This window comes from Mesitornis unicolor, unplaced genomic scaffold, assembly GCF_000695765.1.
Source record: "Mesitornis unicolor isolate BGI_N332 unplaced genomic scaffold, ASM69576v1 scaffold15845, whole genome shotgun sequence".
Lineage (NCBI taxonomy): Eukaryota > Metazoa > Chordata > Aves > Mesitornithiformes > Mesitornithidae > Mesitornis > Mesitornis unicolor.
The window spans coordinates 33,722-50,401 of NW_010186299.1; the positions used below are offsets into that span (position 1 = coordinate 33,722).

General features: G+C 36.6%; 1 protein-coding gene across 2 annotated transcripts in view; it reads right to left on the bottom strand.

Annotated features, from left to right (window-relative positions):
- The window catches only part of TFDP1 (transcription factor Dp-1), a 42,752-nt gene that overhangs the window by 3,222 nt on the left and 22,850 nt on the right, over positions 1-16,680 (bottom strand). The window contains exons 3-10 of one of the 2 annotated variants that reach the window (XM_010185112.1): positions 14,236-14,342; positions 9,809-9,930; positions 8,343-8,508; positions 8,002-8,148; positions 5,279-5,347; positions 3,825-3,976; positions 2,907-3,073; positions 2,499-2,580 (exon numbers count right to left, since the gene is read on the bottom strand). In XM_010185112.1, coding sequence (XP_010183414.1) covers positions 2,499-2,580; positions 2,907-3,073; positions 3,825-3,976; positions 5,279-5,347; positions 8,002-8,148; positions 8,343-8,508; positions 9,809-9,930; positions 14,236-14,342 — 1,012 coding nt within the window. The remainder of the gene's footprint in view (positions 1-2,498; positions 2,581-2,906; positions 3,074-3,824; positions 3,977-5,278; positions 5,348-8,001; positions 8,149-8,342; positions 8,509-9,808; positions 9,931-14,235; positions 14,343-16,680) is intronic. The other variant, XM_010185113.1, reaches the window with a different exon arrangement.

The window sequence follows — 16,680 nt, forward strand, 5'->3', positions numbered from 1 at the left end:
CTTAACTGAATTGTTTCCCTTACAAGGTTTTTCCTTTTTTTTTTTTTTTTTTTTTTTGCTTTGAATTAAAGTAAGCCTATCATCTACAAAAAGAAGTTTTAAAACTGTATTTCCATTAGCCTTTTAAAGTAAGCTAGATACTGTATCTTTAGAAGGACCTCCTTCCAACTCTGATGGAAGGCAGGCGGGTGAGAAAAAGCTGCCAGAAGACTATCTTCAGCGAAGATTAAAGCTGTATTTTGTTCTCTAAAGAAACCCCACTGATACAGGATTTTTGCCTTTAAACACAAATGACTTAAAAAAATGTTCTAAAACTTAGCACTTTATTAAGAAATCACTGGTCCAGCAATTTCCCAAGCAATTTACAAGGCAGAGCTTGCCAGTGATTCTGACACAGAGAAGTCATTGTTGTGGAAAGAGCCAAAGCAATCTAGAACTTGCCCTCTCCTCTTCAGCCTCACCTCAGTGTCTCCTAAAATCATGGAACAGATGCTCCTGGAAGTTATGTTGAAGTATATGGAAGACAGGGAGGTGATTAGGGACAGCCAGCATGGCTTCACCAAGGACAAATTGTGCCCGATTCATCTAGTGGCCTTCTATGATGGAGTGAATGCATCAATAAACAAGGAAAGAGCTACAGATATAACTCACTTGGGCTTCTGGAAGGTCTTTCAGAAAATCCTCCGCAACATTCTTGCCTTTAAATTGGAGAAATATAGGTTTGATGGATGGACTGTTTGGTCATGACCATCCAGCCAATTTCTTATCCATCAAAGAGCTACAGCTCAAATGAAAACCAGTAACAAGTGGTCCATACTAGGACCAATACTATTTAACATCTTCAATAACTATGAACAGTGGGATTGAGTGCAACCTCAGTAAGTTTGTGGATGACAACAAGCAGCTGATACTCTTCAGGGAAGTGATGTCATCCAGAGGGACCTGGACAGTTTGAGTGGGCCCATGCGAACCTCATGAAGTTCAACAAAAGCAATTGCAAGATCCTGCATCTGAGTCAGGGCAAACCCCATGATCAGTACAGAGCACAGAATGAATGGACTGAGAGCAGCCCTGTGGAGGACTTAGGAATACCGGCAGACAAAAATTTGGACATGAGCTGGCAATCTGTACTGGCAGCCCAGAAAGACAATCATCCTGGGATGCATCAAGGGCAGCCAGCAGGTCAAAGGAAGCAATTCTTCCCCTCTAACTCTGTTCTCATGAGAACTAATCTGGAGTACAGTGTTCAGCTCTGGGAACCCCAGTACAAGATAGGCATTGACCTGTTAGAGTAGGTCCAGAATAAGGCCATGAAAATGGTCAGAGGGCTGGAACACCTCTCCTGTAAAGAAAAGCTGAGAAGAGCTGCGGTTGTTCAGCCTGGAGAGGAGAAGGCTCTGGGGAGACATTATTGCAGCTTTTTAGTACTTAAAGGGAGTTTATAAGAAATACAAGAAAGATGTTTTACCAGGGCCTGCAGTGACAGGACATGTAGAAACAGTTTTAACAGAAAGAGAGTAAACTTAGATTGGATATAAAGAAGAAATTGATTGAGGGTGGTGAGACACTGGCACAGGTTGCCCTGGGAAGCTGTTGATGCCCCCTGCCTGGAAGTGTTCAAGGCCAGGCTGGACAGGGCTTTGAGCAATCTGATCTAAAGACGTCCCTGTCTGCGGTGGTGGTGGGGAGAGGGGAGGGAGACAGGGCACTAGATGAACTTGGAAGATCCCTTCCAACCCAAACCATTCTGCAATTTTAAAATAAGTCGGATTGGATTTGTTGTGTGACATGTACAACAGAAATTTAACTGACTTCAGATAACGTTAAGTTTCTGGACACAACAGAAAAAACTGGTAGAAAATGAACACTTTTGCAGATAATTTGTTCTGCTAATCAGCTAGCTCCATTCAAATATTTGTTAACGATGTTAAACATTTCAATGATACTTGACTCATGTTACAACTCAGTAGAGTTCACAGAAGGGCATTTTTTTGATAAATGCAACAGGCGAGTAGTGACTATTTAAGGAAAAGGGTCTTATATAACAAGACAAAAATAACAGTTAAGTTCAGAAATCGCATGTGTCTACACAAAGTTAAATAAAAGCTATGATTTATCACTCTACCAGTTTCTAATGTTGTTTAAAATGCAAAAACCAGAATCTTTTTTGTTAGACACTAATGACCAAGGGAGAATCTTGCCCAAATTTCATCTTTAGAGAAGCATCTGTTTTCTTGTCAAAAACTCAAAACTAAACAAAAATAATACACTCAAGATTAACACCACTCTAATCAATCTCTTTTCCACTAAAGAGGAAAAGATTTCTTAATGACACGGGTAAGAACCACCACTTATGTAAGAGCAATGTCTGAGAATAAACTGAAACACACAGCCACACCACATCTAATCAGAAGTTTCACAAAAGTGTTAAATTAATCTCTGATTAAATTTATTTGATGATCACAGGTTTTACAAACTAATTGATAATTTAATCTCACCTGGCTGAAAATCTTGTGCCATTTGATGCAGAACCTGATGAAGATGTGACATATACACTGCTGATTGATCCCTGAGCCATTTCTGTAAAATGAACAATGCATATTTGAAGAATACTTCAAAACACACTCATCTAATTCAGTAAAAAGACTTAATCCTTTTAAAGTCCAGAAAAGGAGTCTTGCAACCAAAACAACAAAACATGGTTCTGGGAAAAGCAACAGCCCAGTCTCTATGAACTCTATGTTTTATGTTCCGTAAGTTTCACTAAATAGCACAAATATTTGAGAACTTGTTAGAAATCTTCACCACAGATGATCGGAAGTTACCTGATCACAGATATTTTCATGGCTTTTCCTTAAGTCCGTATTAAGGAGGAAAACAAAACAACTCTTCTTGGAGTAACTAACCTGTCACATATGGTTCCAGAGCTTTAGGAACCAAACTCCTTGCAATTTTTAGGTCTTCTGCAGAACAGCTTCCAGATTCTAGCCCACAAGCCATTCCCATTCGTTTTAGTACTTCTATGTCATCATGAATTTCAAAAGTATTGTCAAAATTAAATAGATATTCAAACCTGGAGAGGAAAAATGTCTCCATTAGCTTCAATTACTTTAACTACCTTTCCAGTTTCAAGAATTGCAGCATTTCAAAAGCTTAACAGAGTGTTAGTGACACATCACATTAAGCAAATCTCTCAAAATTCATGTGTTTGATAGCGACTAAACCTGCAATTATACACACTATGTACACCATTAACAGGTTTAACAGATACAGAATTTTAATTAAACATTTTGTGTGTTCGATAATTTTTTCTTTAATCCCATTCCTCTGGCTACTGTGTGACTATTTTTAAATGTTTTTAAGCTTTTCTAGTAAGCTAATAGTGCAAGTAGAAACCACTGCTATATTCAGCTTTAATTTAGATGAGAAAAACCTAGTTTTTTGAACCAAAAGTAGAGAACAGCAGTTCTGAAAGCAAAATCCATTCAGTTCTTGTATTTCATCATGTAAAAGCCAAAGGAAAACAATACTTGGTAAAGTATGATATAAAACTTCATCAAGCTGCCTTACTTTGCTTTCAACATCTCTAGATAGTAAGTCTTAAATAAGTTATTAAATGTGAACATAATTATTCTGTTTATTAAAAAGAACAGAAACAGTGTTTTATGTAGCAACATAACTAAGATTTACCCATCTGAAATGCACGTTCTCAATCTACAGAAGGCATAATTTATTCGTATTTAACAAATCTAGATGGACACCACAGTATGGACATAAAACTCATAGTTGTACCAAAATCCAGAGAGGAAACTTTGTGAACTCACTTGTCATTTGAAATACTGCAGTCAATCACTGTCTTCTTGCTGGTGTTCACTATGATAAATGGCAAATGGATGACAGAATTGGAAGGTGGCGGTCGATTTGCCTGTTGTTCTGCTTGACGGTTTCGCTCAACGAGATTCTTGAAGGCAATTTGCTAGAAAAAACAACAGTGATATGAAAGTATGAATTAAACCTTCAAGATCCTGTTAATGAAAAAGTCCCTCAGAGAAAGAATACCAGCAATGGTTGCAGTAAGTAAATGCAGAAAAGGAGAGAGTGTGTTCACCATATCCCTGCATGTTAAGATGCAAGAAGAGACACAAGGAATAGTACTGAAAAGACAACACAGGAAAACTTCACTGAGAAAAAAAAAAGCACATTCTAATAATTACGTCAGGACAGATTCTTGACAGAATGAAGAGATAATGATTGGAAAAAGGCATTTTTATATAGCATCCGACTTCCGCTCTCTTTACTATTCCCTGCTATCTACTGCACTCCACAAGTTGAAAGATTAATACTGTATTTTTGCTGAAATTATACACTAAAAACAGTTAACATTGACCTGAATGTCTGATACTAGATTTCTAAATTACTCTACCAAGACTAGTGACTTTATGCTCATCATATCTTACCAAAACTGATTTTCAGAATGAAATTTTTATGTTTCAAAGATTAGCAATTTCAAGAACTAAAAACTCAAGTTAACTATTAAAATTCAGGTTATAAACCTCACAGTAAGGCACCAAACTAAAAAAAGTATTTTTCTGGTCATGAATCAAATGAAATAAAACAGGAATTAAAAACAAAATTCAAAGCCAACACAGAGGTTGATAAAAATCAGACAACTATTGTGACTGCTGTCCCACCGCTCTCTGTACTTTCTGCATGCCCTCCCTGATCTTCTCATTCTTACTGTGTAGGTAATGCAACTACTAAGGGATGCAGCCTGGAGAACCAGCAGTGCAGTGACTTAAGAGATGGACTACAGCTTCCCACGGTGTACATGGGGAAATCTGGGAAGGAGTTCAGCAACTGTTTCACAGCAGTGAAGTCACTTACACAGCAGGGGCAGCAAGAAAGGCAAGACACAGAGCATTATGAGAGACAGCCACATAATTTTATCTATGGACTCTAACACAGAAAAACATTCTTGATACAAGAACTGAACTGGAAAATTCAGAAGGTACAATACAATATGAATTACAGCTTCTGTAAGCATAAATCCTGTTTAAACATACTTGAAACCGGAATATAACTCATCATAACTCATGGAAGATTGCTGGCTTCCCCAGTAGCAATGGTCAACAGCATGGTCCCAGCTAAACTACAACACTGAACTAAGGCTATGTATGCCTTATCCTGAAATTCAGTCCCCCTTCCCTCACTGGGATAAAACAACAGGAATACAGATATAAGTTACCTTGCCCTACAGACAAGAGTACCTTGACTGTACCTGTAGAATGAGTTCTTGTAGTTGAGACTGTTTTTGCTTTATTCTTTCAAGTCTTCTCTGTTTCTCCACCTTAAGACAAAAGGACTGGTTAGTTTGTTGGGTTTAAGTAGTGTTTTTTATCAACACTTTCTTCCCTTAAAATAATTTCAATACCAGAGAACTGCAGGTAGGACATACGATGTCAGTCATTAAGGTTCTGCATATAATATATAGATCAAACTATCAAGACTCACATCACTACTACTGATGGAGACTGTAACAAAGAGCAGAATTAGAACAATGGGGGATAAAGTACATGTATCAGAGAGAGGGTAAAAACATCTTTGCAAACAGATGTTATTCCTCAAAGAATTATCCAAATATATTAATATTTAATATATCCAATTATATTAACATTAGAGGTACTGGAGAAAAATCCATCAAAGATGCTTAAAGAAATGTGGCTGCTATGAAGCCAAAGGTTAAGTCCTCACAGTATTAAATACATATTAATAGTAATAACAGAAAAGATAGGAGACAACATGGTAGGCAATAAAACAGGTTTCTCAGTGGAGGAAGGTAACCAGCAGATTCCCACAAGGACTTAAATTACAGATTGTTACTCTAACTCAAATTATAGAGGATCAGAATAAAGGTATGAACAGCAAAGTGACAGAATCTGCTGCTGCTGCTGGGTTACCCGACATCGTAAAAAGAGAGCTCGTCATAAAGCATGTGAGAAAATATAATCTTATCCATACATAATTTTAGAAATAAAATAACATTTAGCAGAGACCTTAAATTACAGGTTCTACAGAAACTATCAGCTCAATACACCAGAGTAGCCAAAAATTTGAATTATTAGGTAAGGAACAGAGAACACAGAAATTATCACTACATCAGTGTATGGACCATAATATTTACATCTAGAATTCTCTAGGTCTGGTGTTCCTGTTTTAAAAACGCCATACAAAAGAACAATCAGGATAATCAACAGCATAAAGCATTAGAAAATCACCTCTCCCCCCAAAAACGTTCAGCAACTCACCTCTAAGGTATTTTCCTACCACATACACGTAAACTTTTCATATTACCTCAAGACAAAGATCTTTTTAATTGCCCCACACCCTTTTTGCATTATCAGTACATATTTTACAAAATCTAATGTTCTAATTTTCGCACAAAGTACAAGTTTAAAAAGACTTAAAATACTAAATATTTGATGGACAACCTCTCAAACTCCTCTGTTCCCTTATAAACTATTTGGCTTGGTTTATCAACAGTTTAAGGGTGAAGCTAAGCAATACCAGATGGAATAGTAAAATAGATAATTAGGCTTGACAATTTCACAAATAAACATTACCCTCCACAAACTCATTAAAAAGAATCTTATTGCAACACTTGTCAGGTAATGCCATTAATAATTTAAATGCCAATAGAGCTTGCAGAAACAGGAGCTACAATACTCATGAAGCATTAATGAGGAAAGGAGGAAACCCACAATTTCCTCAAGTAAGCTCAACACATCTTAGCATTTTTGCTATTTTCGACACTATTACACTTGTGGCTCAATTATTTAATGGTTAACAGAACTCTCTCCTCCTCTTGTGACATCCAGTTAACAAGTTCTCACTTTGGTAACAGAAGTTATCATTGTTGCCATCTTAAACACATGAACCTTCATTGTGCGTTACCAAATTCTAAGTTGTTTCTTTTTCACTTCACTACTGATATTATCCTACTATTTCCCTATTCAGCACACAGCACCATCATCTTCAAACCACTTCAGCTCCCACATTCACCCTACCATTTAATATCTTAACTAATAATTTTCACTTGGGATGATATATATTTCAATAAAACTAAGATTGATTAGATACCCTGTTATTTTCTTGATCTAGATAACTATTACAGTACTAACTGAAAAATCAAGTATTGGTACAAAATAAAAATCTTCATAGAATTAGCCCTTTGTAGATCGATTCCAAAATGTGGGGGGAGAGAGGGTTTGTTGGTTTGGGGTTTTGGTTTGTGGTTTTTTTTGTGTTTGTTTTTTTCTTTTTTTTTCCCCCCAATTTGTCAGCTTCTACACTGATTTTTCAGTCTTGAAGGGACTTTAGACTTATTAAAAATAAATACAAAGTCTCATTCTATTCTGATAAAGTGAACTGACTTCAGGAAACCTCAGGACACTAAGAAAACAACCCAACCAGAACTTATGAACACCTTTCAGTTTTAACCGTTTACTTCTCACCCAAGACATGCAGTAAAAAAGTCTGATACGTTCATGTAAGACAAATGTCAGAAAGACCTGCAGCAATAAAGAAGGAGCAATGTGTGTGTATATATATTGATCTGCGTGCAACATCTATTATCGCAGATGTATTATTTGTCTGGCATCTGGTGAAAACAATCTTTCTGACTCTCGAGCACCACTACTGCAATGTTGGAAATACACATTAATCTTTCAGTTTGATTAACTTCCACTCAGACCCATTTCACATATACTGTAAAAGCTGTGACATGGCTGTATTTTTGACACAGAAGAATAAAAAAAATGCACTTAAGCAATCTGGAAGTTTAAATGTGTGTTCTGTAAATACAAATAAAATAGAGTCAAAAGAGACTATACTATTCTACCTTTCTGTTTGAGAAGATCACGTGCATATGTTGTATCAGAACATATTAAAACTGTAAACATTTACTTAAACACAAAGCCATTGTAAACTTCCTAATACATATACCTCTAAATTCTGACATTCCTGAGCCGAGTTAGTAGGTAGACCAATCCATTTGATTTCCTTCTTCTCCTTAGAGATAATGTTCATGGCCATAAGGACATTTAAGGCATCATAGACACGTCGTCTAATATTCTTCTGGTCATAAGCCTGCTGTAGACATAGTGCATTAATCAAAAACATACCTGTGACAAAAATATTTGAAAATAAACATATTACAGTAAATGGGTAAACTTGGGTAATGTCTGAACTGTTAATTTAGCAGTAGGAAAAGAAATAGGCAAGTCTTAAGAGAAATTTCTCTTCCCCCATTCAGTTCACATGTGACTGACCTCCCATATACTTACTGATTCATTTGGTGAAATGTGATTATCAGTGGTACTGAATTCTGCAACCAACTCGTCTGCCACCTCATTGTATGAGGTGGTTCCTTTTCTCTGTACCTTCTCACAAACCTTCATAGAGAAATGACGTAAACCCTTGCCATTCTTCTCTCCTTTTTTGTTCCGCTTCCTAAATATATGTATAATATATATTTTAAGAAGATTTGAACTGTGGAATATTTTTTTTTTCAAATACAGGCATCCTGCCGTAAAAATCCAAGCCTTCCCTTTTGTTCTGCTTCTCAACCCTTCCCATCAATTTTTTCTATATTTTTTTCCCCTACAATTTACAATAATTAACAATTCTAATATCTTTACGCTGAAACACAGTACAAATTCATTCTTTTGACAACTCTGCTAGTTCCAGTAGCAGCTAGGAAGTTAACAATAGGGATACTCCTTGAGGAAGTCAATAAAGAAATCCTTCCAATTTTCAAGACAAGAAGGGACAGGGAGATAAATGTTAGAGTACGAAAAGTTAATTACAGGAGATAATATTTTTTTGGCCTCCTTTTTTTTTTAAGCTTAAATAGCCTATTTTTATTTGACCATAAAAAATTAGATGGACTGATTGAGCATTTTCTGTGTAAGCCCGATATGGGCCGAACGAAGTCTGATACTAGTTCAACTCACTAAACATTATATATATATAACGAAAACACAGATTTGTAGCTATACAGTATACGAAATTGCTATGAAAACTTCAAAGTTACAAGATACAAGAAGTACAACAAAAGTTTTCTGCCTATCTTTTAAACAAAAAGTTCCTTGTAACTTGAGGGAAAATATAAGTTATCAACAAAACTAATATCAGCAATGGAACCTCTCAAATCTCTACATCTCATTTCACTGTATAATTCCAAAGTGGAAATCTATTTATGTGTAGCAGGACACTGATGATAAATGTAGTTGCTTCAAGACTAAAGTTAACAAGGAACCCTTAAAACCAAGCTTGCATGAGAAAAGACACCAAAAGAATGCATTCATTTTATCTAATACTTCTTCCCAGTAAGAACTACATTATTATTTTAAATGATGCTTCGGGATACACTTGTTCAATCTGAAATGTACTGTAATTTTTTAAAAAAAACCACCAGCAAAACAGATTTAAAAACTGAATTAAAAATTAATTAAAACTAAAAACTGAATCAAGTCAGATGAATTCCTGTGTCCTTTCAGTAGCTAAATTCTCTAAATGTGAGTAATATGAGAATATCTCTTATTACAGAAAATAGTCTAGCTCCTTTCAAAACAAATGAAGGGGTATTCATTCTTGTGTGACTATTCCTGATTTTAAAACAATACACTTTAACGTTGAAGTACTCTTGATGGAAAGGTAAACACTGTCTTTCTCTCATACTGCTAGCCTGTAGAGCACATACATTATCACAGGGAACATTTAGAACAAAAGTAACTTTTATTTTGCTCACCCAGCAGACCACGGAGAAGAATCTGCAGTCTGGTTCTGTGATACAAAATGTGTGTTAGGTGTATGTGGACTTCCTACCAGGATAGTATTTGGCGCTGAAGGTCTCTGAGGTGTACCAATAACCTACAGTAAAGATAAAATAATTCGGAAAATGATCGCAAGTATTCCAAGATATTCACATTCTGCACAATTCAAATGATACATTATCCAAACAACAGTAATACTACTTCTATTCGATGCACTGAATTTATACACACAGCATAAAAACCTTCAGACTGCAGATTACATAGTTAGAGCACTTCCCAAGTAATAAGCATTTACGTTTTATCCTTCTTAAAAAAGCTTTTCATGCTTGCTGGATTTCTTAACACTGTTCAATGCTAACTTAGACAAGATCAAGACACACACGCCCTCCCCCCCACTAAAGAAAGGAGGTGGGGGAGAACCATATCAGACTATGTGTAAAGTTGTATTAAATTACAGATAAAATATGAACATACAAAAAAAGAAGATCTGAAAATCAGTAAAAGCAGAGAGAAAATGCAGAGCTGTTGCAAGAAAGGCCAGATTATCTCTTTCAATCAGTCTCTATCACTACAAAGTCAAAATACAAGCATGTTAGAGGTGAGAAAGAGAGGGCCAACTCTCTATCACTGCAGTGAGCCCGATTTAGGCAAAACCATTCCATTCTGAACATGTTACAAGCACGCATTCAGCTGATCACAGTATTCCAGCTTACAGGTAAGCAGTTCTAAGGTTGTGCTAATTTGATCACAAGTAATATACACACTCGCACACAGAGCCATGCTCTCCTTATAGGTGAAACTAGTTGAAGCAGAACTGCTTCTGCAGCTGATGTTTTGTATCTCTGAAATGTTAACTTTCCAAAGAATACGTATTTAGGAAAACAAAGTGATACTGTACAGACTTCTGTCTTGTAGAAAGATATGCCCACTTTTGGGGGGTACATTTACCTCCCAGTGGAAACAGTAAGTTGCATCCTTGACATTAGGTAAGTGAAACCAACATCAAATGAACCAAAACTTGTAACCACTCACAAGCTCGCTGTATTTTCCTGCAGTCACATTCTGCATTTTAAGTTTCTTCGTCAGGCTAGCTTCAATAATTTAGCCTCAACAAGACCAAAATAGTAAAACTAAAAACCCAAAGTGAGACATTTTATGGGTGAAAGTTATAATGCACCAGAATTTTAATAATCTTTAAACACAGAATGCAAAATGTAGTATAGTGACTATTAGATGTTTGTGATTTCAGCTGCCTGGAAGGACAAACAACTGTGGTTTTTCCTCCAAATACTGTTTGTCTATATCATGGCACTTTCTTCCCAAAAAAGTACTAGCAGTTCTGCTATTGACTGTTCTGGTTCACCAAGGGTCTCAGAAGACTGCAAAGCCACCTGTGTGCTATTTAAGTAACACAGACAATACAAAGAACAGTAAAAAGCCCTTAGGCAGTTTTTATTCTCTAGGATGCAGTTACAGATGACTGGAAGAGACGATTCAACATCCTGCTCACAGAGGCTAAAATAAGAGGGTCCCACTCTATTCCCTAGCTTCTCAGTTCCACAAGCAGCCCCATCATCACCCTGGTGCCATATCCACAATTTGTATGACTGTGCAGTAAGATGAGAGCCAAGCCAAAACAGGGGATGGGGTGGAATTACAGCTGGGAGAAAAACCATTTGGCAGCAGCAAACCATGGACACCTACTGTGCTCAGCAGTGTCTTGAAATAATAGTACAAAGGCATAAATGGAAGGGTTTACAAATTCACAGGCTCAGTTCTACAGTGCAAAAGTGAAGTCTGCTTAGTAAATTCAAAACCTGTTCTGCATTCCCATTCTAACTCATGAAAGTCTGCAAACTAGCCAGAATTATATGCTTTACTATAACACTGTTAAGGAAAACCCTCACAGTCTATAGAGTTTCAGAATCTTCTAAGGAATTATTTAGTGTTACTGGCTCTTTAATAGGAATGTCAGTGCCCCTAACTGTTACTCACAAGTTCAGGAACATCCATGACTGAATGAAAAGAGCGTGAATGAAAAAAGCTACGCAGTATTGGGTCACTGGGAACATCCTAAATTGAAAGCTTATAGGGAGAACTAGAGAGGATAGTTTCAAAGACAACAGAGGGAGAGGCAGGGGAGAGGCAAAAGTAAAGGAAGTGTCTGCTGTGTCTCTTAGGTTTCCTGATTTCAGCTCCTTAAGAATGAATAAGAAAAGACAACAGAAAAAACAGCAAGACAGCCCACACACAGTCCACTTCACTGTACTCAAGAGAAAAACTTTTATGAGGACACTATTAAGAAAAAAGAAATCAGATTACCTCAACGAAGAACACACACTCAGAAAATTATGTACTTAAGTATTAAAAGCCTGATTTTTACCACTCAATGTTAGAAAGCAGGGTCACAAGTCACAGAATCACAGAATCACAGAACGTTAGGGATTGGAAGGGACCTCAAAAGATCATCTAGTCCAATCCCCAAGTCAACTCCTCAACAATGCTACCCAAGAACACTTTTCTTATTGGTAAAAAAATTACCTCTTAATTTTCAGGGTTCTAGAGGTAATTTTTTTAAACAGTTCTTGCTAATCCCTTCAGAACTGTAGAGTCAAAACAAATGTATCCAAAATGTCTCTATATATACACAAAATAAACCCCCATCTCTTCTTTGGTGACATACAATAATCTAATTTTGTACTGGTAACAGCCAATACAAATAAGCTGATATGGACACTTTCACAAAAAATAATGTTAATATGTTCAGAGAAAGACTTAAAAGTGCTGAAAAAATTACGATTCCATATGTGAATCTCCCACAGTAATCACACTAACAAAACTGTCATTAAGACTAGTTATTATTTCAGAATCATATTTTTAAAATAATGCTACCATGTAAAATTAATCATAGATAATATAGATGAGGATTTGTCAATTTAAACTTGTGATGGTAGAAACAAAAATTTATTTTATACTTATATAAACATTTTTGTAAACATTAATTTACTCATTGTTGAAAGTTAATCAGATAATTTCTAACTTCATTATTATCCCCTTGTTTTGGTACTTTAAGAAAACATTTTCTAAGTTACCTGAAAGAACATTTCATTTTCAACATGAAGCTCAAGTATGTACACAGTCTCACAGTAATGCCCAGAATTGACACACTGTGCCATTATGGCCTAAAATCTGTAGTTAAAACATTCTTTCTGGTTACTGATTTTAGTTTAAAAGAATGCCTAACTAGTCTGAATTTCCTTGTTTGGAAATTTGTTGATAAAATGCCTCCAACTGAAGGCGCAATTTCATTCAGATGAACTCATTTCGCTATACTCTAACTTCCAAGTGACTGCTGGAAGTAGTTAACTCACCACCACTGCTGGAAATAGAGCACAGTGAATTCTCTGCAATAATACTGACACTTCATTACTCAATAATCTTCTGTCAGTCTCAGTCTACTCAAACTATGTGAAGCTCAAGACTTAAACATAGTGCTACTGGATCTGCAATTCAATTAAGAACATTGGAGGATGCAGAGGTTTAAGGATTTTTCCTTCTTCAAACTGGCAGTCATACCATAGCAGCTATCTGAGCATGACAGCAGCTTCACAGTGTCGTTAATAAGCAGTTACACAGACACACTGTGCCTATTGCAGAGGGACTCAACTGTCGCAACACCTGTACAATTGAAGTGGTACAACATAGATTCAGGCAGCCTCAATTATAAAACACTCCGTAGAGCTTACAGGCGGGAAAGGTAGATGTGAAACTGCTCTCGTATCAAGGAGAAATGCACATATAAGACATAGTCCATTTCAGACGCTTTTGTGCTAGTTGCTTTCCAGAAAATGAACTGAGACCAACTCTTTTCACATCACCAAATTTTAATTTTGATCACTATAAAAGTGACTTATCATAACCTATGCATTATCTACTGAATTATTAGATTCTCTGAAATGTCTAAATTCATGTGCCTCACTCAAAACTTATGGTAAGTGTTTAAGCAAAAGGATATTTAAATTAAGCACTAAGAAATGTAGCGCACTCTTCGATTTTGTTCCACCTAACTTCAACCTCAACAAAAATGTGCTGATGGGACTCCATTTACATATCTCTATGCCAGATTTCAAAGCAGAATCTGAAAGAGCCACTGATTTTAAGTGGCAAGACTGACAAAAAAGAAATCCTCCTGAACATTCAGGTATATGCATGTTGATTCGACAGTCATCTTTGAACGTCTTTATGCAAAGGAACATTTCTTTTAACAAAAGTCTACCAGAATTAGAAACAAGCTTAGACTATCTACCCATTACAAGTGGCAACAACTATGAAGTTACAGATCAGATTTACAGTATGTGTAAGCAATAGTGCAAACAATAAAAAATACGCAAAGTCTCCTTACCACTTGTTGTGCAATGTTGACATTGGACTGTCCGAATGTTTTTGGCAGGAGCTGTTTTCCAATTGTATTTACTGTAGAAGGATGAACAGCCAATAGAGAAACAACCCCTAAAACAAATACAAGTAGATAGCTTCAGGTCAGCCACATTGTATTATTTTAGCAATTTGAGCTTCATATATACTATATGCATATTAATAGAAACTAGTTCTGAACTACATACAGAGTCAATATAGATATACCATTTACATATTTGAAGCAAAAAAGGAAATTAAGATTCATTACATGTTCTCTCAAACTTTCTCCTGTGTAACCTTACAGGTCAGTGATCTACTATGAACACATTTTAATTCCTTGTTTTCCAATTTCTCTCTCAAAGCAGACTTATAGAGGTAATGGGCATCTGACAGAATGCATAATGCCCTCCTCTCCTACCCGCCCCATCCTTTGTGGCTACTGAAATCTCTTCCCACACCACTTGAAAAATATGCCAAATGCCCCAGCATATGACATACTCTTCTGATGCATGCTGATCTATGGAAGATAAAATTCGGTTAGCACAGGCCTTTCCAAAGGAATATTCCCAACTTTCCTCTAAGCACCCCCTCCCAACTGAAGGCAGATAATTAAAGAACAAAAGTCTTCAAGAATCCAGTATTTGAGCAAAATACATGCAACAAAATAGACCGACCCTGCAGGTAAAGCTGTTCTCTTCCTGTTCATAAGGCATCCACAGTCAACACTGACAGATAAGCAAGTCTTAAGTTATATAAACCTAAAACTCAACAATGAAAATGCCAAGTCAGGTACCCTCTAGCAATCTGATGCTCCATGCCATAGTTTAAAAATAATTTAAAAAAGCAACAAGGACTGACTACAGAAAAACCTACTATTACAGGGCAAACAAGTCTTAAAATATTGCAGACATTTATTTTACTGAAGCATCTGTCCTTTGGGTGGCAAGTGAGAGGTTTAGCAGTTCTTTCCCTCAGATCACTTTTAAAGTGGCCAATGGGGCCAGAAGGACTTGGCACAATTCTCATTCCTCTTCCTTTCTTTTTCCCATCATCCAATACAGAAGCAGTAAGTAAGCATTTTTACAACAGTGGTATCAGGAAGGGCCCTAACCAGTCCTTGATGCCTACCATCCCTCTTACACATTCTAGTCTACAGGATATTGGGACAACTCAAATCTTGTTTAAGTCCTTGCTTTCCAAAAGGCTTACAAGCATAGCTGCTATTACTGCATCATGTCAAACTGATAGCTACACACACAAACCTATTCTCAGTCCCCCAAATTTTAAAAGGGTGCAGCAGCCTGTCGTTCTTTCATTATTAATCAACTTACAGTGCTCTTTCAGAAACTCAGCAGCTGCCTAGTTCATAACATAAGCCTGTTATGCCTTCCTGTTCCTTTAAGCACATCCATCACTATCACAGCCTGTTTTGTGTGTGTTCTTCCTCTCTGCACAATGCAGTAAAGCGATGTAAACTACCCTGGCTATTAGTGCTTGTTTATCTTCTTCTCAGCTTCCTGGAGGTCAACATGTCTTTTTTTTAACCATCTCCACCTCGCTTTAAAAACAAAAAAGCAATCTGAGGACTATATTTTCAGTATAAAATAAGAGTTGTAACTGCTTTCTAAAGTTAGGACACCTCATCTATTTGATCACTTTTCCTTACCTTTGATGGTTCCTGCTGCCCATACATTTCCTAGTTCTCCTACTCTTTACAGAGGGCTGGGATGGACACATTATTCATGACAAAGGAATGCCATGTGCTATTGTGTATCTCCATAACACATTTCCTATTTTATTCCCTGTTCCTTTCCAAATAATTCTCAAAATTCAATGTGCTTGTTCCCCAGTAAACACCGATACCACATTTTCATAATATAACCTAGAATAACTTAAAGCTCTTTCTTGAGTGCTAACAGCTCACTTGGGGTACTCATTGTATCTAGTTTGGTTTTCACCAATTATTAACCCATGGGAGGACTGTCCCATTCTATGACAGCCTAGTTTCTTTAACAGTCTGATTAAGGACCTTGATAATCAAGGGGTTTTTCTTGTTACTTTCAAGAAATCCAAGGACATCACACTGATTAGATAACACTTATCCATAATATTGTTGACTCTTTCAAAGCATGACTTTGAAAAGACTTAACTTCATAACTTCCCTTTTTCCCTCCCTCTGGAAAAGCCCGATTAACTCTTGTCCATTATCACATTTGTCCATATGTCTACTACTTCTCTGTTATGCACTCAACCAATCTGCCTAACAGAAGTCTGACTTACTCATCTGCAGTTATCTGAGCCCTTCCGAAATTTGTACAGGCTATATGGCTTTCTCTCCTTCTGGTGCTATATGAATTGTACATACACTGAGTTAGAAGGACAAAAGTACCCTTGCCAGGTCCTTTAAGAATTCACAGAATTCTCTTTTCCT